Genomic DNA, 21,144 nt, shown 5'->3' with positions numbered 1-21,144 from the left:
GCTGGAATACCAAAAGCAACGCAGAGAAGTTATTGACAACTACCGAGGTTTTCAAACCATGGATAGTAAAGAACATCCTGTTGTTCAACAAGGAATCAAGGCTGCTGAACTGAGCAGTAATGTAAGTGAGAGGGTGAGTCATTTCGGTTAAGTTTTTCACAAACGTCTACCCTGAATTTTTATCTTAGGCTGCTTATAAAGAGGATTGGGAATATGATAAACAAAACATCTACTACCCGGTTCATATTACCCCCGGTTACGAAGCTGGTGCGGATGTTCAAAAAATCCAGAGTGGTGTACGTAGGCGGTTAAAAAGTTTTCGTTGGAAAAATCTTAGGCTAGGTTCAAGTGTTCTTTGCATTTCAGATCGTGTACAAGGAAGACTTTGAGAAAGAGAAAGATAAAAATCGCTTTGACGTTACCGACACCGACCACTACAGAACAATGAAAGAAGCAGATAAAACATCATCAGATGTGAGTGTCAACTCTAATTTACATCGTTGTTCGTTTCAGTAATCCACGTTGTGGTTGTGATTGGCTTTTAATTTCCCGATTTATCTGCTGTAGATTAAATACAAAGAAGAATACGAAAAGAACAAAGGAAGAAATTTCACTGAAATACCGGAAACAGCTGAAATGGCATTATCGAAAGAGCTTCGACCAGTTCAAAGCAAGAAGCTTTATAGCGAAGAATCGAAAGAAATGCTGAAAAATGTTAAAATCGGAGCAGGTAAAACTTTTCATGCTGGTTTGATTTTACCCGACATATTTTGTTGATATCTGAATGCATGCCTAATTGGAGAAATGTGTGTCTTTAAAAGTTTTGTGATTGCAATCGAGATAACTTAGGAGAAGTAAAATTGACTGTGGATTTTCTTTGAGCGAGATTAAAATTGAACGTGTTTGGCAGATGTACAAGAGATATCTCACGCAGTGTCTGCCCAGGAATTGGCTTCACCATCACCGTATAAAAGAGAATATAAAGAAAATATTGTGGGAAAAGGTCCAAGTGATCCGGCGATTGGTTACCCCGAACACGAACACCACAGGAGAGCTAGTGAATTGGCCAGTTCTGTAAGTCTAACGGCTTGATTTGGAAATGTAAAATGTAAAATGTGAAGAAGTTAATCTCATTTTAAAGGCAAATTTTGCTTAGACTGAGTACCAGAAAGATGCGGAAAGAGCATTGGGTAGCTATACCATCCCTGCTGACGCCCCGGAGTTTGTGAGAGCAAAGGAAAGTGCTAAAATTGCCAGCGATGTAAGTGAATCGGTAATTTGTCGTTCTTTCTGGTTACAAGTTGATTTTTCAAATGCATCTCTATTTTAAAAGCTGGAATACCAAAAGCAACGCAGAGAAGTTATTGACAACTACCGAGGTTTTCAAACCATGGATAGTAAAGAACATCCTGTTGTTCAACAAGGAATCAAGGCTGCTGAACTGAGCAGTAATGTAAGTGAGAGGGTGACTTATTTCGGTTAAGTTTTGCACAAACGTCTACCCTGAATTTTTATCTCAGGCTGCTTATAAAGAGGATTGGGAATATGATAAATAAAACGTTTGTGATTTAATTTGCTTCCACATGTTCTTTTATTAGATATTTTATTAGATATCTTTTGCATGAGGTTAATGAAATTTGTTAATTTGATTGCCACTCTGCAGTAGTTGGAACTGTAATTGATTTGAAGTTTTATAACCTCCTATTTTTTTCCAGGTCAATTACAAAAAAGAATCAAAATCTGATCGGGCTTTGCTTTATTATCCTGTCCATCTCACACCCGGATATGACGTTGCAATCAGATCCGGAGAATTCATCAGTGACGTAAGTTTAATTTGTCGAACAAATATGATATGATGCTTTTTTCAAGGATAATTGTTTTGTCGATATTTCTCAATTATTGATAACTTTAAAACTTGCTACAATTTGTATTGATCTTATATATTTCATGTTTTATTAATCATATAAATGAAATGAAATGAAACCGTTTCTATCAGGCTCGTTACAAAGAAGACGACAAAGACCTGAGCAAGAATAGATACAGATACACCGACACTGATGTGTACGACACCTACCAGAGCCTGATACCACTTAAAGATGTGAGTTGAGCGAAACAAAGTGTAAATGTGACGGAACAGTATTTCATAGATTTTTCAAAGGCGGATTTGTCGCGCTTTTTCCTTTCCATGCAGGATGAGTTATAATTCATTTCATTCACAGACTAGTCATTGCATTATTGGTATTTTTTATAAACAGCACATTTATAAGAAATACCTCCGAGAGTTTACTGCAATGTCAACAAATCCTGAAATGGAAGCTTCGAACTTGGTGAAGTCGATCCTGAGTGAAACAAAATACAAGAAAGATGCGAAGAAGAGATTGGATGCTTACAACATTGACATCACTGACCAGAGGATATCTCATGCCGTCCAGGCGTCAAAGGTTTGCTAAGAATGCTATGCGTTATTGTTATTGTTATTGAGCTGTAACAATGTATGATATGGTATGTGTAATTTATGTAATAGATGCATGTTTAAGGTATGCAATTGATAAATATTTAAACGCAGATGGTATCAGATCCTCTTTACAAAGCCAAGTTCCAACAAGAAATTCACGGAAAGCCTCCCGCAGACGTCACAATCTCTCATCCAGAATATGATCATGCCAAGCAAGTTTCGGAAATGCAAAGCCAGGTTAGAAGTGGAAGCAGTCTCACAGCTTCAAACATTCACTAAAATTACAAATGTTTCATTTTCTTTCTTTGAATAATTACCAATGCAATGTGCAAGTGCAATCATCACAGCTCGTTCATTTTGGCAGAATAAATATGTGGAAGATGCCGGGAAGATGATGCATCGTCATAACTTACCTCTCGATTATCCTGAGTTTGTTCGAGCAAAGATAAATGCAAAGAATGCGAGTGATGTGAGTAAAACTATCTAAGGCTGTGTTGTTGTCCATAACAACTTGTGATTTTTCTCGAATCACACATCTTAACATCTTACACTTTTTCCTGAGTTTTATTCTGTTTTCACTTCAAAGTTTAATGATGACTAAGTTAATGACGTTTAGACCGAATATAAGAAACAGCGAAAAGAAGTGCTTGAAAAATATCGCGGATATCAAACCATGGATAGCAACAATCATCCAGTTGTACAGCAAGGAATCAAGTCTGCTGATCTATTATCTAATGTGAGTTATTGGCATAACTGTCTTTACAAAAATCCAGTTTAAGAATATTAATGAGAATTTTTAACCTTAGGCAAAGTACATTGAAGATTACTTGGTTGATCGCAATATAATTTATTACCCGGTTCATCTTACTCCTGGTTATGAAGCCGCCACCAAAGCAAGTCGATATCAGAGCGAGGTGAAGCTTGTGCAGAAAAATTTCAGTACTTTGCATGTTCAAGTTTCATTGTCTAGTGCAGAGGCGAGAAACATGCACGGGCCAGAACGTGGTCCGTGTTACCTACGTATGTCGCCTCCCGCACTGACTTTATCAAATAGGTCATTATTTATATGAAAAAGTAAAATTTATTATTAACTCAAATTCTCCCGAGCCTTATACCTTATACCTACTCCTTATACCACAGTTGTCATTGGCGTTTAACCTTTCATAGTTAGAAGAACTTGGTTTATAACTGCTCGATGTCTAACTATTATTTAATTTATTACGACGCTGATTATTCACGAGGGAGGTTTAGTGCTCGCTGTGTTATCAGTACGTGCAGGATTCAGCGCTTTAAGGCTTATGAGCTGCCACGACTTGTATAGATTTTAACCTAGATTTTAAAGCAATTGACAAACGTTTAGCGTGAGGTTTTTTTCAGCAAAAATATAAATCTGACTTGAGCCAGATGAACAAAACGTCACATTTCGATCCAACTTTGACCGATTTTTACAAAGAAAACAAGGAAAGACTGGATTCAATCAATGAGGTTGTAGAACACTTCAAAATTTTATTTCTTAAATCTTATTCGTAATGATTAAAGTTTGAAAAAATTATAAAAAGGTAATTTTGTCTACAAGATAAAATAAAATAAGGAACGGCTTTAAGCATTGAACGAGGTAAAACGTTGGTGTAGAGAGAATTTCAAATATTGGCGAAAAATGTTTTTTATCAAGTTTATTTGTAATTTTCAGCCAGCTTACAGAGAGGCGAGCAAAAGAGCTTTGGAAAAAGAATTTTCTTCAGTTGATGAAACTCCCGAGATGCTCATTGCGCAACAATTGAGACCATTTAAAGCATCTGAATATCAGAAGCAGGCAAAGGAGATTTTGCATAAATATCATCTCAGCGTTGAACTCCCGGTATAATCGTTTTTATATTGCTGTTTCGTATTATGATAAACTGGATTTAAATAATCGTTTAACTAAACTGTTAGCCTGTTAGCATAACAGCTAGCATAACTGTTAGCCTTAAATTAATTGCTTCCTTTGTTTCATGCCTAATAAATCCAACTTTGTGTCATAGCTCCTTTAAAAGTATGTCTGTAGTCATTTACTATGACGCAGTGTTCTCCAGCATACGTCATGTTTTACGTAATATTTTCTAGGAAATCACTCAAGCGTTGCTTGCCAATCAGATTGCTTCCAGGAATAATTACGTAAGAGATTACAATGAGAAGGTGAAAGGATCAGCACCAGCAGACCTCGCTAATTCCTACCCAGAGTATATCCACGCCAGGAATGTTTCGAAGCTCAGCAGCCAGGTCTAGGAATATACTAATTACAAATTCCTTAGAATTGCTCGCATGCATATTGTTCGCTATAAAATGAAGAAGCATTTATAGAGTCAATCATGATTATGAATCCAATTCATTCGGGAATTTTTCTAAATCCCTTGTGGTAATAATCTGCTATGACGTCATAAGACATCGGTGTGTGTTCACATAAATAGGACGTTTTGACATTTTCATCGCTGTATGCAACGTTTCTGGGTAAAAAACGATTTTAGCTTAAAATATATACCACTTTTTTGTTATAGATGTTTGTTTCTCAATAATTGGTGTTAAAAGTTGAACCAGAACCAGCTCACAACAAAAGTTTTCTTTGATGACTTTTGCTCTAAAGCAAATGTGATGATATGATCCAATGCTTTATTGATTTTCATCTAATTTTGTTTGTGCACTTTCTATTTCAGAACGATTACGTCAAGGATGGAGAGGAAATACGTCATCAATTCACATTACCAGTTGATACTCCTGAGCTTAACAGAGCGAAAAAATCTGCTAAAATCGCAAGTGACGTAAGTGGTTTGAAGTGCAAGATTTTAAATATTTAAGTATTTATACAAATGAAACTTATTTCTATGAAAACATTACTTAAGGAATTTAAACATTACGTGATTTCGCATTTTTACTAAATATTTTATACAGTAACTTATACAAGGAATTTCTCTGGCATTAGCTGAAATACTAACATCTCATATCTCATGCATTGTTAAACATTTAGATTGAATACCAAAAGCAACGCAAGGAAGTTATTGACAACTACCGGGGTTTTCAAACCATGGATAGTAAAGAACATCCTGTTGTTCAACAAGGAATCAAGGCTGCTGAACTGATGTCTAACGTGAGTTAATAGGAATGTCGCGTGGATTTGGTCTTTAAAATGTGTATGTATTTAAAAAGTTGATGTAACATAGTTTGTTGTATAGAGTTTTCAAGCTAAATACTGTATTTGTAGAAACTTTACAAAGAGGATTGGGAAGCGGATAAGAACTTAGTTTATTATCCAGTGCATATCACACCCGGATATGAACAAGCTTTGGATGCAAGTCGATATCAGAGTCAGGTATGATTGCACATCAAGCATCTTGTGATGTTACAGTGGAACTACTGTGGAGTTATGTTTAGTTTAGTTTAGGACTTTGGTTAACTGTGATAAATCAGCAATTTTTGTGCGTTATTATTACTTTTAATATTTGTGTGTTTGTTTTAGTCAAGTTACAAGAAAGCGGCCAATGACGAGAAGCAGAAGCATAAATTCCGACAAACTGACACTGAACAATATGAGACTGCAAAGAACTTGTTGCAACTTGTATCTGGGGTGAGAAGTTTTAACAGGTTTAAAAACGTTTTGCTGGACTAATTAACTTGACGATTTTAACAAATATGCAAAGTTTTTATTTTACAAACTTTTTGTTTAGAAAAATTACACTGAAAAATACATGGACGAGAGAGGAAAACGTCCTCATCTAATCGCTGAGATTCCTGAGTTAATTATCTCGAAATCACTCAGACCACTGCTTAGTGAGAAAGCTTACACTGGAAGTGCTAAAAGTATCATGCAAAAGTATAACCTTGATTCAAGTGAGTTTTGTTTTATTTTGATTACTTATGTGACATGTTAACATAATTAACGTTGTAAAATGTCTAATGTTTGAGTATTGTTCCAGGCACACAAGGAATATCTCATGCGCTCGACAAGCAGAGATTGGCATCTGCTCAGGAATATGTGCGCCAGTTTAAGAGTGACGTTTTAGGGAAAGCACCTGCCGATCTTGCAAATTCTTATCCAGAATATCAACATGCACAGAATGTGTCAAAGATGACTAGCAAGGTAAGGTTTGCTTACATCAGTAATCTAGCTGGCATGGACAAGTAGATTATTGTCTGGTGTAGAAGAGCCAGGTACAAGCGCACGTTTATCTGTATAAGGCTTGTGCTTCGTTAATATGTAATGCTCCTTCGTTAGTTTCATTGGTGGTGGTTATTCAGGTACTTCACTGTCTTCAATATTTTCATATTTTTTACCTCGTGGTTACTTTGTCTAACGATTGAATTTGCCCAACGTTTTTGAAGTAGCTTTTGCGGTTTCAGCTTTATGTAACATCAGATTATGACCGACCTCATCAGTATGATTTTTTCGCCATAGGTTGATTACGTTAAAGAAGCAGAAAAGATGAAGCATCATCCAAATCTTCCTGCTGATTTGCCCGAAATACAAATGGCTAAAGAGAACAGAGAACAAGCGAGCGATGTAAGATTTAAGCTAAACAGTAACTTTCGTAGAGTTTCAACTTTTTCATGTGGTTTTAGATGATATTAAACTCGACATGCAAAAGTCAACTTAATTGTTTTGACAGATCTCTTATCAAAAACAAAAGAGACAAGTTATTGACAGCTACCGAGGTTTTCAAACCATGGATAGTAAAGAACATCCTGTTGTTCAACAAGGGATCAAGGCTGCTGAACTGGGCAGTAATGTACGCGTTCTAAATTGTCAGAGTTGGATTTTGAAAATCTCTTGTAAGTTGTGAAACTTTTTTTCATTATGCATTTCTAGAAGTCTTACAAAGAAGATTGGGAAAATGATAAAGCAATGATTTATTATCCTGTTCATATTACACCTGGTTATGAAGCAGCTCTAGATGCAAGCAAAATACAAAGCGATGTAAGTTTTTGTGTTCATTTTTATACTACCATCACTCGTAACGCTCCTAGTGGGCGTGCGATAGATTGATTGTAAATCAACAGTCTTTAAATTTTGCACTCATGGTCACGTCATTAGTCATTGCACTTGTTTACTTAATTTGGAAAGCTTTCTGGTTCATGGAATTGACAGGAAATCTATCTTGTCATTTATGTCAGGCTTTCTACAAGAAAGATTACGATACAAGCAAATCTTCTAACAAGTTCAAAGTCACCGACACTGAGCAATACAAGACATCCCGTGACGTTGGAAAACTCGTTTCTGACGTAAGTAGCTAGAATCACCAAACCAAGAAGTAATCCTGGAAACCGTTTCAGTTGCAGTCAGTTTCTATTTCTTGCTTAACTTTGTAATCTGCAGTCTTTAAAGTATTCATTAAAGTTTTGTTTGTAGAGAAAATATCGCGAGGCTTATGAAGCTGGAAAAGGAACAAACAGAATTCAAGTGAAAGAAACTCCTGAAATGAAAATTTCGAAATCTTTGCTTCCCGTCCTCAGCAATAAAATTTACATGGATGACGCCAGAAGAAAGATGAAGGAATACAACCTTGATGCTTGTAAGTTTGTTTCATCCATTTTGTACTGTAGTTGATTTTGTATTTTTTGTATTTCTTTCATTTATTCTGGTTGTGTCTATCCAGCCATGCAAGGAATCGCCCAGGCTCTTTCGGTTCAAAAGGTCGCTGACCTTCGACCTTATGTCGATGATTTCCAGAGGAATATTTTAGGGAAAGCCCCATCGGATCTAGCCAAGTCTTATCCTGAATATGATCACGCCCGCCAAGTTGGACAATTAACTAGCAAGGTGATTCTACATTTGTCTAACGTTATGTGGAAGATTTCTATGTTATTGAGGATATAAATGTTGTTTCTTTTCTTTAGAATTTGTACCTGAAAGACGCTGCTAAGATGATGCAAAAACACAAACTACCTCCCGATATGCCTGATCTAATTCAGGCCAAGGTTAACGCAAAGAATATCAGTGATGTAAGTTTCAGTTTAAATCAATTGCATTTCCAGCATTTACTTGAATTGTAAAAGGTATGTGTAGTACGTTGCTTCATGGAATGCCATTTTCAATTTCTCTTGTATAAATATTACCTTTTGTCTGTTTGTCTTACATTTTAAAGTTAACGTTTTAATTTTCTAATTTAATAATTTGAAATAAATTTTGTTTCAGACTAACTACAAAAAGCAGTTGAAGGAAGTTGCCGACAAATATAAAGGATTTCAGGTGATGGACAGTCAGGAGCATCCTGCAGTGAGACATAGTCTTGCTGTCGGACAAATCATATCAGATGTAAGTAAAATTCAATAGATCGCCTATGTGATGAGTCATACTCCAATTTAATTGTTAAAAATTTACAGGTCAAGTACAAGGAAGATTCAAAGTCTGATCGAGATTTACTTTATTATCCTGTTCATGTCACACCCGGATATGACGTTGCAATCGAATCCGGAAAAATCCTCAGTGATGTTAGTTTGTTTTGGTTATATTGGTATAAATCATACGTCATAGGAAAACTCTTTGAAGATATCTCAAATTATGGAGGTACATGCTATGTGTGATGGTTTCGTAAGTTATTCCAACACCAGAATATTCCAGACACGTGATAAGAATTTCAGCTGCACAATTTTATCAACACTTTAAATTTTATTTACTTTTGTCAACACCCAAGTTCCCAGAATTATTCTGAAACATCAACCGTTTGTGCTTTATTTGGCGTTATAATGTTCAGGCTGCCATCCCCACTAAGGTGTAGGTACATTTATTTATTCCTTTTCTTCTTGGAAACATTGTAATGGAGCTTTGTTTATATTTTTCGTCCTTATCAGGCTTGTTACAAAGAAGACGACAAAGACCTGAGCAAGAATAGATACAGATACACCGACACTGATGTGTACGACACCTGCCAGAGCCTGATACCACTTAAAGATGTGAGTTGAGCGAAACAAATAGAGTGTTTCCATTTCAATCTAAAGATTTTTGGGGTCCTGCTCCATGAAGTCATATCCGGGTATTCATCATGTTTAAAAGTTGGGGTCTAAGTTACACCTTGCTTGTTTTATCAGTATCAGATACTTTTAATGATAACTTTAATTTGTATGCTGTGTATTAAATGGAATAAGTTACACGTTAAAATATAAATTTTTGACTTAGTCTGCTTTAGCTCAATTGTTAAGTTTAATAGCAAAGTAATAGATGTTTTAAGAACCTTCTCAACGAAATTACTTAAAACTCAAATAAGTTGTTCACACGACTTACCGTAGTTTTGCCGCTATTTCAGGGTCAACAACTTACTACGAAAATTTTTACTTTTTGATCAGCATGGCTAGTTTAAACGTGTTGCGTAAGTTCATGTTTGCGTGCATTCACTTTCTTATGACGAGGTGTTAATGATTTTATCAGACGCTTTAATCTATGACGAGCTCGCTTTGACCTAGATACCAATGTTTTATTCGTCTGACGAGCGTTAAAATGCACTGATATAAAGAAGGCGATGCTGATGACAGAAAATGATATAGGAGAGTGAAGGTCAGTCCATGCAGAAAAAGGCCACCGTGTTCTCAAAGTAGCTCGCATAGAGTATTTATGTGCTGCCGAGAGTATTTATTGAGCTATTGGGGGAAAGGCAACAACAGAACAGTTGCACTACCGTCAGCATAAAGCGCTTGGAACAAATGTGATCAGTCAGTTGAACGCAACCACGCAGTTAGATATTTAACCCAGTTTAATACAGTGACCATAAACTGGTTAAGATTTGACAGGAATGACAGGAAAACATGTCGCGTGTTTTACCGGATGGGGTAAATTTATTACAAATTTTTTTACAACGTCCATTATTTTTGCAGAGGTTTTGAAAGTGAAGCAAATTAAAAACTATTTAACAACTGTGTCGATTCAGAAGTACTTTTATACTTGTCTTGTCAGTGACGTAATACTGCAAAGTTTTTTTCCAATTTGAAATCATTTGTTTGTTTGTTGCTATTTTCCAAACGATGAGTAACTAGCTACCACGTCACTGGTTTACAAAGTTGTTGTTCAAATGATTGAGAACTTAGTTTATTATCATTTGTTTCAAGTCTACTTTTTCTATCTATATTTAACATTTCTGTAAATTATCTCGTCTCTAATATCAGTTTTATTCATTCATTATTTATAACCATCAACATAGCTTTTAAGCACATTCACAAACACTTTGATTTTCTTGCTTCTCTGTTGGTATATCACTATTGAAATTCCACTCTAATGATTTTCTGTTAACATCAATTGTATCAAAGCTATGTTTTTGACGATTTCTTTAAGTCACTGAAGGTATTTGTGACTAACTTTTTAATTTGGCTTTCTTGCACAGCACATTTATAAGAAATACCTCCGAGAGTTTACTGCAATGTCAACAAATCCTGAAATGGAAGCTTCGAACTTGGTGAAGTCGATCCTGAGTGAAACAAAATACAAGAAAGATGCGAAGAAAAGATTGGATGCTTACAACATTGACATCACTGACCAGAGGATATCTCATGCCGTCCAGGCGTCAAAGGTTTGGTTTGGATGTTATAAGCTACGCAATGCATAATGTAATACCCTGTGTTTACCTCGGATAAGAACATAGTTTAAAGTTGTTCTTAGCTGTGCGTTTGTCGAACAATTATTATTTATATCTGGAAGCATTTTATTTGCAACATACAAGAAAGAATTTAGCTTTTTTCTACGTTTGTGCAGGTTTTATCGGATCCTTTATACAAAGCAAAATTTAAAGAGGAAATTCACGGAAAGGCACCCAGTGACGTCACTATCGCCCATCCAGAATATAATCTAGCTAAGCAGGTTTCCGAAATGCAAAGCAAGGTAAGAAATAGGAGACAGATTTATGGCTTTTGTATGTAGTGACGTAGTGTTGCTCATGCCATTGTAATTATGTTCATCCTTGTTCATTTTTGCAGAGTAAATATGTGGAAGATGCCGAGAAGATGATGCATCGTCATAACTTACCTCTCGATTATCCTGAGTTTGTTCGAGCAAAGATAAATGCAAAGAATGCGAGTGATGTGAGTAAAACTATCTCAGGCTATGTTGCTCTCCATTATGTCTTCCGTTGTAAGAAGATTTCTCAATGATTGCTGAATGTGTTTTTAGACCGAATATAAGAAACAACGCAGAGACGTTATTGACAAATATCGTGGATTTCAAACCATGGAGAGCAACGATCATCCAGTTGTACAGCAAGGAATCAAGTCTGCTGACCTGATTTCTCACGTAATTATTAGAACAATTCGTATCGGTTTCATGTTGAAATGATAGAAGTCTCTACATGGTATAAGTGCGCTCTTTTGATTTCTATTAATGCACAATCAAAGGTTCATATATTTCGTAAACTTCAAGGCAAAGTACATTGAAGATTACATGGTTGATCGCAATATAATTTATTACCCGGTTCATCTTACTCCTGGTTATGAAGCTGCCTCAAAAGCAAGTCAATATCAGAGCCAGGTCAACCAGTTGTTTATTTGTAATTGTTGCTTCCTAAGCTAACTTACTTAGCTTATTGCCAGCGAACAGTTCGTTGCTACTTTCAAGATGACTTAGGATGTAACTTTTCCTCAATTATATTTCACTTATAAATAAATTCACGATTGCTTAATTTCTGCTTACTATGTTATCTCTTGGTTAGCACGTACGCATTAAAGTATTTAAGCTGGCTGAAATGACGTCATTCGACAATTAACTTAATACTGTTGGCTGTTCTAATCCTAAGGGATTGACAATTGCAATGGCCAAAGCTTCAAAGTTTTGTATTTATCCAGATAAAGTACAAGTCAGGTTACAATAATACGAAAGATGTTTCGAACTTTGACCCGACCTCCACCGAGCAATACAAGGGCAACAAGGAGCGTCTAAACATTATTAACGAGGTGGGTACTTGTTTAAGTTTCAAAACTATTTTTGATCACAATTTGAAAGTTATACTGCGCCTAAATAACATAATATCATGGTTGATATAGGTATCTTATATATAGGCCTATATTAGTATTTGCATGTGTTAGATTTTCTAGGTTTCATTTTGTTGATTTTGCAGCATTGAGACAACCTTTATATTTATTTTTGCTTCTAATTTTCAGCCAGCTTACAGAGAGGCGAGCAAAAGAGCTTTGGAAAAAGAATTTTCTTCAGTTGATGAAACTCCCGAGATGCTCATTGCGCAACAATTGAGACCATTTAAAGCATCTGAATATCAGAAGCAGGCAAAGGATATTTTGCATAAATATCATCTCAACGTTGAACTCCCGGTGAGATATACTTGATATGTCGGCCCTATAGTCATTCGTTGACCATTAAGACGTAAAGATATATTTTTACTTTTATTCCGCTCACTTTTTGGAAATAATTTCATTTTGTGAGTTTAAATTTCTCAAACCTTTGATTACATTATGTATATATTTTTCGTAAAACAACACGTAATACAGTTATTACTGTAAACAACCTAATAAAGTTGTTTTAATATCATAACGTAACATATAATTTAATGTGTATCGATTAACTGTTTTGTTGTTCTTTCTAGGAAATCACTCGAGCGTTGCTTGCCAACCAGATTGCTTCCAGGAATAATTACGTAAGAGATTACAATGAGAAGGTAAAAGGATCAGCACCAGCAGACCTAGCTAATTCCTACCCAGAGTATATCCACGCCAGGAATGTATCGAAGCTCACCAGCCAGGTAACACACTGATGAGAATTTTACTGAGTTTTTGGTTTGTAGCAAAGCTACAGGTAGCATCATTGGTATATTAAAGTTTTCTAATTCAGACTGAACATTGTGTCATTCAACCTCCATTTCAGAACGATTACGTCAAGGATGGAGTGGAAATACGTCATCAATTCACATTACCAGTTGATACTCCTGAGCTTAACAGAGCGAAAAAATCTGCTAAAATCGCAAGTGACGTAAGTGAACAGAAATGAGACTTGTAAATTTTTGACATCTTTATCAACTGACTAGAACCAATTTTCTTAATTGTTTTAGCTGGAATACCAAAAGCATCGCCAAGAAGTTATTGACAACTACCGAGGTTTTCAAACCATGGATAGTAAAGAACATCCTGTTGTTCAACAAGGAATCAAGGCTGCTGAACTAGCTTCCAACGTAAGTTTATTTTTTTGTCTAACTGTTTCATTCATGTTAGTTAAAAGCGATTGTTTAATTTTGTTTAATGTTCGACACAGGCTGCTTATAAAGAGGATTGGGAATATGATAAACAAAACATCTACTACCCGGTTCATATCACACCCGGTTACGAAGCTAATGCCGATGTTCAAAAAATCCAGAGTGATGTAAGTTCTCGTCCTGGAAATAAACATTGTGGCGATTGTTCGTGGTTAAAATGACATCGATGACACCAAAAACGAATAAAATTACATTTAGTTGCCAAATTAACCCACAGCTATGTCATTGGAAACATTCTAATCTGATAATTTGTTAAGTTTTTAATTTCTTGACATTATTTAGGTAACATACAAGAAAAAGTTTGAAAGAGAGAAAGACAAAAACAGATATGACGTCACTGATACTGAACGATATAAGAATATTAAAGATGCCGAGAGAAACCTCTCAGATGTAAGTAGAAGTCAAACTTAACCCAGTGTTGCCGAGATGCGTGCTGTCAATTACTAAGAAAATATTGGTGGCAATATAAGAACATCTGTGCTCTAACATGACATCTGATGGTTGGTTTAACTTGTGATTAGGTAAAATACAAAGAAGAATATGAAAAGAACAGAGGCACCAACTTTACTGAAATTCCAGAAACAGCTGAAATGGCATTGTCGAAAGAGCTTCGACCAGTTCAAAGCAATAAGCTTTATAGCGAAGAATCGAAAGAAATGCTGAAAAATGTTAAAATCGGAAAGGGTAATGGAAACAACGTTGGCTAAATGCATACAAACGTAGTTATGTGATAAATTTTTACAATGAATTTGGCTCAATCGAGTACCAATTAATCAACATTAAACTTTTAGCTTTTATAATACGGTTTCTTTTCGACTGCAATGGAATCTCTGTTCAACGTTTTTTCAGATGTTCAAGAGATATCGCACGCTCTCTCCGCACAAGATCTTGCATCTTCGAAGAAGTATCACGCCGAGTATGATGAGGATATTCGTGGAAAAGCACCTTCTGATCTTGCTAATTCTTATCCTGAACATGAACAACATAAAAAAGCTTCAAAGTTAACCAGCAAGGTAGTTAGTGGACCATTAATTTAAAAAGAATTATTGTTTGTTTTTAAATTGAATCTAACGCCCTCAAGTAACAATTAAGACCGACATAGATCTGGGTCTTGTTTACGTTAAAAGTTTTTAAGTTGCAACGAGAAAAATGATATGCCTTGATGCGACAACTTTGGGATATTTCACACATAATTATGGGCTATTGGTAGATGCTGATATATTGTGCGAATTGAAATTGATTCGTTATTTAGCTGTTCATTGCAACGCACTCAAACTTTATTTGTCCTTGTTAAATTGTTGTAAGTACGTAAACTCTTTATCCAGTGCTCTCAAATTTAATTGAGGTAGTTTATATTTCCTAGTGATTTATACCCGACACCTAGACAGTATGTCGTCTATTGTGTAGGGTGTTTTTGGTAGTAAAGATTCAAAGTATATATAATAATGTGAATTTAAGATTAACTGATGAGCAAAACTGAAATTTGCAAAACCAAAATTTGACAAAAGGATCTTGTATTTCTTTATATATGTAGAAATATATTGGATTTGTTTTGACATACGCAATAAAACTTTATGTTTTAATTTTACGTCAGGTGGATTACCAAAAAGATGCTGAGAAGACGATGCATCGTCATAATCTTCCTCTGGATTATCCTGAATTTATAAGAGCAAAAGAAAGTGCCAAAAACGCCAGTGACGTGAGTAATAACGTCCTCCTGTCAATGAAACTTTACTGTCAACGTCTCATATCTCATGCATTGTTAAATATTTAGATTGAATACCAAAAGCAACGCAAGGAAGTTATTGACAACTACCGAGGTTTTCAAACCATGGATAGTAAAGAACATCCTGTTGTTCAACAAGGAATCAAGGCTGCTGAACTGGCTTCCAATGTAAGTGTTTACTTTCTTCCAACTGTTTCACTCATACTTAGTTAAAAGCGATTGATTAATTTTGTTTATTTTCCGACACAGGCTGCTTATAAAGAGGATTGGGAATATGATAAACAAAACATCTACTACCCGGTTCATATCACACCCGGTTACGAAGCTAATGCCGATGTTCAAAAAATCCAGAGTGATGTAAGTTCTCGTCCTGGAAATAAACATTGTGGCGATTGTTCGTGGTTAAAATGACATCGATGACACCAAAAACGAATAAAATTACATTTAGTTGCCAAATGAACCCACAGCTATGTCATTGGAAACATTCTAATCTGATAATTTGTTAAGTTTTTAACATTTGGACGTTATTTAGGTAACGTACAAGAAAAAGTTTGAAAAAGTGAAGGACAAAAATAGATTTGACGTCACTGATACTGAACGATACAAGAATATCAAAGATGCCGAGAAAAACCTCTCAGATGTAAGTAACCCCCTAAGAAAACTTAACCCAGCGTTGCCGAGATGCGTGCTGTCAATTACTAAGAAAATATTGGTGGCAATATAAGAACATCCGTGTTCTAACATGACATCTGACGGTTGGTTTAACTTGTGATTAGGTAAAATACAAAGAAGAATATGAAAAGAACAGAGGCACCAACTTTACTGAAATTCCAGAAACAGCTGAAATGGCACTGTCGAAAGAGCTTCGACCAGTTCAAAGCAAGAAGCTTTATAGCGAAGAATCGAAAGAAATGCTGAAAAATGTTAAAATCGGAAAGGGTAATGGAAACAACGTTGGCTAAATGCATACAAACGTAGTTATGTGATAAATTTTTACAATGAATTTGGCTCAATCGAGTACCAATTAATCAACACTAAACTTTTAGCTTTTATAATACGGTTTCTTTTCCACTGCAATGGAATCTCTGTTCAACGTTTTTTCAGATGTTCAAGAGATATCGCACGCTCTCTCCGCACAAGATCTTGCATCTTCGAAGAAGTATCACGCCGAGTATGATGAGGATATTCGTGGAAGAGCACCTTCTGATCTTGCTAATTCTTATCCTGAACATGAACAACATAAAAAAGCTTCAAAATTAACCAGCAAGGTAGTTAGTGGACCATTAATTTAAAAAATAATGTTGATTTCATAATTTAGCAATTCACGCCAAGCTGATATTCCTTGAAGCGGCAGCTGTAGGATGTTTCACACATAATTGTGTGCTACGGGTCGATGCTAATGTTTTGTACGATATTAAATTGATTTGTTATTCAACTTCTCGTTGTTACTCACTATAAGTTGAATTTTGTTTGCTGTTTATAATGTTATAAGCACGTAAACTATTTACAAATTGACTCAGATTTAATTGAGCTTAGAATTTTAGAATTTTTTTGGTATTTCATAACTTACATTTAGACACTGTCAAGTCTGTTTTGCAGGATATTTTTGGCAGTAAGGGTTCAATGTATGTGTTAAAATTTAAGTTTAACTGATAAACAAAATTTAAATTTGCAAAACCTAACCTTGTTAAAATAATTTAACATTTCTTTGTATGAGTTAATATTAAGTTCGGGCTAAGTTATATTGGGTTCGGGTTAATATAGGTAGTACACACTTCATGCTTTAACTTTTTACCAGATGGATTACCAAAAAGATGCTGAGAAGATGATGCATCGTCATAATCTTCCTCTGGATTGTCCTGAATTTATAAGAGCAAAAGAAAGTGCCAAAAACGCCAGTGACGTGAGTAATAACGTCCTCCTGTCAATGAAATTTTACTGTCAACGTCTCATATCTCATGCATTGTTAAACATTTAGATTGAATACCAAAAGCAACGCAAGGAAGTTATTGACAACTACCGAGGTTTTCAAACCATGGATAGTAAAGAACATCCTGTTGTTCAGCAAGGAATCAAGGCTGCTGCACTTATATCAGACGTTTGTTATTACTTGTTTTCTTTTTAGAATTTAATTTTTCTAATTCAACTAACACTAAATTTCTATTTATTCTGATGCAAATTTGTAGAAACTTTACAAAGAGGATTGGGAAGCGGATAAGAACTTAGTTTATTATCCAGTGCATATCACACCCGGATATGAACAAGCTTTGGATGCAAGTCGATATCAGAGTCAGGTTGGTCCCTTCCAAATTGTTAAAACATTAGATGTCTAGAACCTTTACCTATTTTGCCTGATTGTATATTATCCTTAACCTTTGAAGAAAATGTATCCCAGATTACTAATGTTTCTCTTGTCCTTTTAAGGCCGCCTATGAGAAAGACGGAAAAGTGTCCAAGCAGAAGAATAAATTTCGACCAACTGAAACCGAACAATATCAAACTGCAAAGAACTTGCTGCAACTTCTAGGCGGGGTAAGCTGAGATGTTTGAACTCATTCTTGCAGCCTCACAAGCAAAATTATTTGAACAACTTTTTAGTGCTATGGTATTTCGTGTAGAAAAATTACATTGAAAAATACATGGACGAGAGAGGAAAACGTCCTCATCTAATCGCTGAGATTCCTGAGTTAATTATCTCGAAATCACTCAGACCACTGCTTAGTGAGAAAGCTTACACTGGAAGTGCTAAAAGTATCATGCAAAAGTATAACCTTGATTCAAGTGAGTTTTGTTTTATTTTGATTACTTATGTGACATGTTAACATAATTAACGTTGTAAAATGTCTAATGTTTGAGTATTGTTCCAGGCACACAAGGAATATCTCATGCGCTCGACAAGCAGAGATTGGCATCTGCTCAGGAATATGTGCGCCAGTTTAAGAGTGACGTTTTAGGGAAAGCACCTGCCGATCTTGCAAATTCTTATCCAGAATATCAACATGCACAGAATGTGTCAAAGATGACTAGCAAGGTAAGGTTTGCTTAAATCAGTAATCTGGCTGGCATGGACAAGTAGATTATTGTCTGGTGTAGAAGAGCCAGGTACAAGCGCACGTTTATCTGTAAAAGGCTTGTGCTTCGTTAATATGTAATGCTCCTTCGTTAGTTTCATTGGTGGTGGTTATTCAGGTACTTCACTGTCTTTAATGTATTCATATTTTTGTACCTGGTGGTTAGTTTGTCTAACGATTGAATTTATAAGACTAAGAATAAAAGATGACTAGCAAGGTAGTTATAAGACCGGAAAATATCGGATTGCTCAATTAAATGTAACCGTTTAGTGGCGTAGTAGCGTAGTATTGATCACGTCATAACATTTGCTGTTGGTCCTTGTTTTTCATCGTTTCATCTGATTTGGTGTAAATTTCATTGTGCTGTAACCATGTCAATATCTTCCTATATAATTAACTTGATTGTTTTGTGACGTGGCAAACCGGGCAAAGGTGCTAAATTGCCACTCTATATTTGATCTTTTTCAGGATGCTTACACCAAAGATGCAGAGAAGATGATGCATCGTCACAATCTTCCTCTGGATTATCCTGAATTTATAAGAGCAAGAATTAACGCTAAGAACTCCAGTGACGTGAGTTAATTATTTTGACGTCTAATTGTGATTATGAATAGAACGTAGTCTAGTACCCAAATGATGACTGCGCCTTTTGGCCATTTATAAGCATTGAAATTTAACAGACCTAATACCGAAAGCAACGCTTTTCTCTGGCATTAGCTGAAATACTAACGTCAACATCTCATATCTCATGCATTGTTAAACATTTAGATTGAATACCAAAAGCAACGCAGAGAAGTTATTGACAACTACCGAGGTTTTCAAACCATGGATAGTAAAGAACATCCTGTTGTTCAGCAAGGAATCAAGGCTGCTGAACTTATTAGCAATGTAAATGTCCTATGTATTTCTCGCAATTATAAAATTTTATGTATTTTATTTTCACATTTTACAACATTATGTAAATTAAAATATGACAGTATATAATATTCTACTGACCAAGTTTCACTTAACGGGAAATTGACATAATTTGACCAGATACCTTACAAAGAAGATTGGGAAAGCGACAAAGCATTGATTTATTATCCTGTTCATATTACACCTGGTTATGAAGCAGCTCTAGATGCAAGCAAAATACAAAGCGATGTAAGGAAGTTCTTTCTTTTTAAAAGAAGATTTTTTTTCGTTCCTAAACTCATGTGAAGTTTTAAACTTAATCGAAAAAAGTTTTCATGATATTATATTAATGCTCTTCATATTTTCAGTCCGCTTACAAGAGGGATCACAAAAGAAATAATTCTTCCAACAAGTTCAAAGTCACCGATACAGAACAGTACAAGACGTCACGTGATTTAACCGAGCTAGTATCTGACGTAAGCGAAATTCTGATGTGTTACTTATAGCAGGTATTTGTGCTAACGTAGCGCGGTACGTGCTCTAGTTGTTTACTGAGTTTTGTTTTTTATCCGTTTGTGCCTAGCCATTGTCTTCAGTATATTGCTGTCACATGTAGCTGTACGAGCTCAAGTATGTCGTTGCGTTTTAGAAAAAGTATCATGAAGAATACGAAGCAACCAAAGGAACAAACAGAATTCAAGTGAAAGAAACTCCTGAAATGAAAATTTCGAAATCTTTGCGTCCCGTCCTCAGCAATAAAATTTACATGGACGACGCCAGAAGAAAGATGAAGGAATACAACCTTGATGCTTGTAAGTTTGTTTCATCCATTTTGTACTGTAGTTGATTTTGTATTTTTTGTATTTCTTTCATTTATTCTGGTTGTGTCTATCCAGCCATGCAAGGAATCGCCCAGGCTCTTTCGGTTCAAAAGGTGGCTGACCTTCGACCTTATGTCGATGATTTCCAGAGGAATATTTTAGGGAAAGCTCCATCGGATCTAGCCAAGTCTTATCCTGAATATGATCACGCCCGCCAAGTTGGACAATTAACTAGCAAGGTGATTTATTGAAACTATTTAAAGACTTTTTAAAGCTTCTATGAGAAAACGGTGCTTCATTAATTTTGATGCGACACATAATTTGTTACAATTTGCCTCAAAGCATAAAAAATACCGCCTTGACGCAGATTACTCGTTCCTTCAGTACATTTTCATTAATTATATGGGAAATAATGGTCATTTTCTCTAAAAGGACAGTATGTGTTCTGCTAACGCATAGCTTTGTAAATCAACGCACCCCGCCTACACTCAAGCATACAGCATCTGCAAATGATTTCTCACAAATGATTAATCAAAAAGAAGTAACAAATAACCAACTCATGCCGATGGAAAAACAATTTTTCTTTTACCGCTTCTGTATTTTCCTCTCCAGTATTTGTATAATAAAGATGCTGAGAAGATGATGCACATCCACCATCTTCCACTCGACTATCCTCAGTTCGTCCAGGCCAAAGTAAACGCGAAAAATGCGAGCGATGTGAGTAATGAAGCCAGCATTGCTTATATTGTATAGATGTTTGATTTTTACCTAACTCATGTTTTATTTACAAATTAATTATCAATAGGCTGAGTACCAGAAACAGCGAAGAGAAACAATTGACAAGTACCGAGGGTTCCAAACAATGGACAGCAAGGAACACCCGGTGGTACAGCAAGGAATTAAGGCAGCAGATCTCATATCTGACGTAAGTTGTCGAACATTTTACCACAGGCTGTAGGTAAATGTGTTT

The 21,144-nt window shown here is 35.6% G+C and overlaps 1 protein-coding gene across 1 annotated transcript in view; it reads left to right on the top strand.

Moving 5' to 3' along the window:
* LOC143470060 (uncharacterized) overlaps positions 1-21,144 on the top strand; it is a 43,136-nt gene that overhangs the window by 124 nt on the left and 21,868 nt on the right. Inside the window, exons 2-68 of the mRNA XM_076967924.1 lie at positions 2-121; positions 189-296; positions 367-474; positions 568-730; positions 911-1,074; positions 1,157-1,261; positions 1,334-1,453; positions 1,716-1,823; positions 1,997-2,098; positions 2,256-2,441; positions 2,567-2,692; positions 2,820-2,924; positions 3,072-3,191; positions 3,262-3,369; positions 3,833-3,940; positions 4,146-4,313; positions 4,559-4,714; positions 5,146-5,250; positions 5,457-5,576; positions 5,691-5,798; positions 5,946-6,053; positions 6,154-6,316; positions 6,403-6,566; positions 6,882-6,986; positions 7,093-7,212; positions 7,293-7,400; positions 7,598-7,705; positions 7,833-7,995; positions 8,080-8,243; positions 8,321-8,425; positions 8,619-8,738; positions 8,807-8,914; positions 9,275-9,376; positions 10,795-10,980; positions 11,163-11,288; positions 11,384-11,488; positions 11,577-11,696; positions 11,823-11,930; positions 12,245-12,352; positions 12,560-12,727; positions 13,000-13,155; positions 13,278-13,382; positions 13,462-13,581; positions 13,662-13,769; positions 13,945-14,052; positions 14,184-14,346; positions 14,512-14,675; positions 15,257-15,361; positions 15,437-15,556; positions 15,638-15,745; positions 15,921-16,028; positions 16,165-16,327; positions 16,493-16,656; positions 17,187-17,291; positions 17,367-17,486; positions 17,575-17,682; positions 17,813-17,920; positions 18,007-18,169; positions 18,256-18,419; positions 18,928-19,032; positions 19,228-19,347; positions 19,495-19,602; positions 19,722-19,829; positions 20,003-20,165; positions 20,250-20,413; positions 20,787-20,891; positions 20,980-21,099. Of these exons, the coding sequence (XP_076824039.1) occupies positions 59-121; positions 189-296; positions 367-474; positions 568-730; positions 911-1,074; positions 1,157-1,261; positions 1,334-1,453; positions 1,716-1,823; positions 1,997-2,098; positions 2,256-2,441; positions 2,567-2,692; positions 2,820-2,924; positions 3,072-3,191; positions 3,262-3,369; positions 3,833-3,940; positions 4,146-4,313; positions 4,559-4,714; positions 5,146-5,250; positions 5,457-5,576; positions 5,691-5,798; positions 5,946-6,053; positions 6,154-6,316; positions 6,403-6,566; positions 6,882-6,986; positions 7,093-7,212; positions 7,293-7,400; positions 7,598-7,705; positions 7,833-7,995; positions 8,080-8,243; positions 8,321-8,425; positions 8,619-8,738; positions 8,807-8,914; positions 9,275-9,376; positions 10,795-10,980; positions 11,163-11,288; positions 11,384-11,488; positions 11,577-11,696; positions 11,823-11,930; positions 12,245-12,352; positions 12,560-12,727; positions 13,000-13,155; positions 13,278-13,382; positions 13,462-13,581; positions 13,662-13,769; positions 13,945-14,052; positions 14,184-14,346; positions 14,512-14,675; positions 15,257-15,361; positions 15,437-15,556; positions 15,638-15,745; positions 15,921-16,028; positions 16,165-16,327; positions 16,493-16,656; positions 17,187-17,291; positions 17,367-17,486; positions 17,575-17,682; positions 17,813-17,920; positions 18,007-18,169; positions 18,256-18,419; positions 18,928-19,032; positions 19,228-19,347; positions 19,495-19,602; positions 19,722-19,829; positions 20,003-20,165; positions 20,250-20,413; positions 20,787-20,891; positions 20,980-21,099 (8,463 nt within the window). The 5' untranslated portion in view covers positions 2-58. The remainder of the gene's footprint in view (position 1; positions 122-188; positions 297-366; positions 475-567; positions 731-910; positions 1,075-1,156; positions 1,262-1,333; positions 1,454-1,715; positions 1,824-1,996; positions 2,099-2,255; positions 2,442-2,566; positions 2,693-2,819; positions 2,925-3,071; positions 3,192-3,261; positions 3,370-3,832; positions 3,941-4,145; positions 4,314-4,558; positions 4,715-5,145; positions 5,251-5,456; positions 5,577-5,690; positions 5,799-5,945; positions 6,054-6,153; positions 6,317-6,402; positions 6,567-6,881; positions 6,987-7,092; positions 7,213-7,292; positions 7,401-7,597; positions 7,706-7,832; positions 7,996-8,079; positions 8,244-8,320; positions 8,426-8,618; positions 8,739-8,806; positions 8,915-9,274; positions 9,377-10,794; positions 10,981-11,162; positions 11,289-11,383; positions 11,489-11,576; positions 11,697-11,822; positions 11,931-12,244; positions 12,353-12,559; positions 12,728-12,999; positions 13,156-13,277; positions 13,383-13,461; positions 13,582-13,661; positions 13,770-13,944; positions 14,053-14,183; positions 14,347-14,511; positions 14,676-15,256; positions 15,362-15,436; positions 15,557-15,637; positions 15,746-15,920; positions 16,029-16,164; positions 16,328-16,492; positions 16,657-17,186; positions 17,292-17,366; positions 17,487-17,574; positions 17,683-17,812; positions 17,921-18,006; positions 18,170-18,255; positions 18,420-18,927; positions 19,033-19,227; positions 19,348-19,494; positions 19,603-19,721; positions 19,830-20,002; positions 20,166-20,249; positions 20,414-20,786; positions 20,892-20,979; positions 21,100-21,144) is intronic.

The sequence above is a fragment of the Clavelina lepadiformis genome, chromosome 9 (genome assembly GCF_947623445.1).
Source record: "Clavelina lepadiformis chromosome 9, kaClaLepa1.1, whole genome shotgun sequence".
NCBI classification, from domain to species: Eukaryota; Metazoa; Chordata; class Ascidiacea; order Aplousobranchia; family Clavelinidae; genus Clavelina; species Clavelina lepadiformis.
This window is presented reverse-complemented; position numbering and strand designations above follow the sequence as displayed.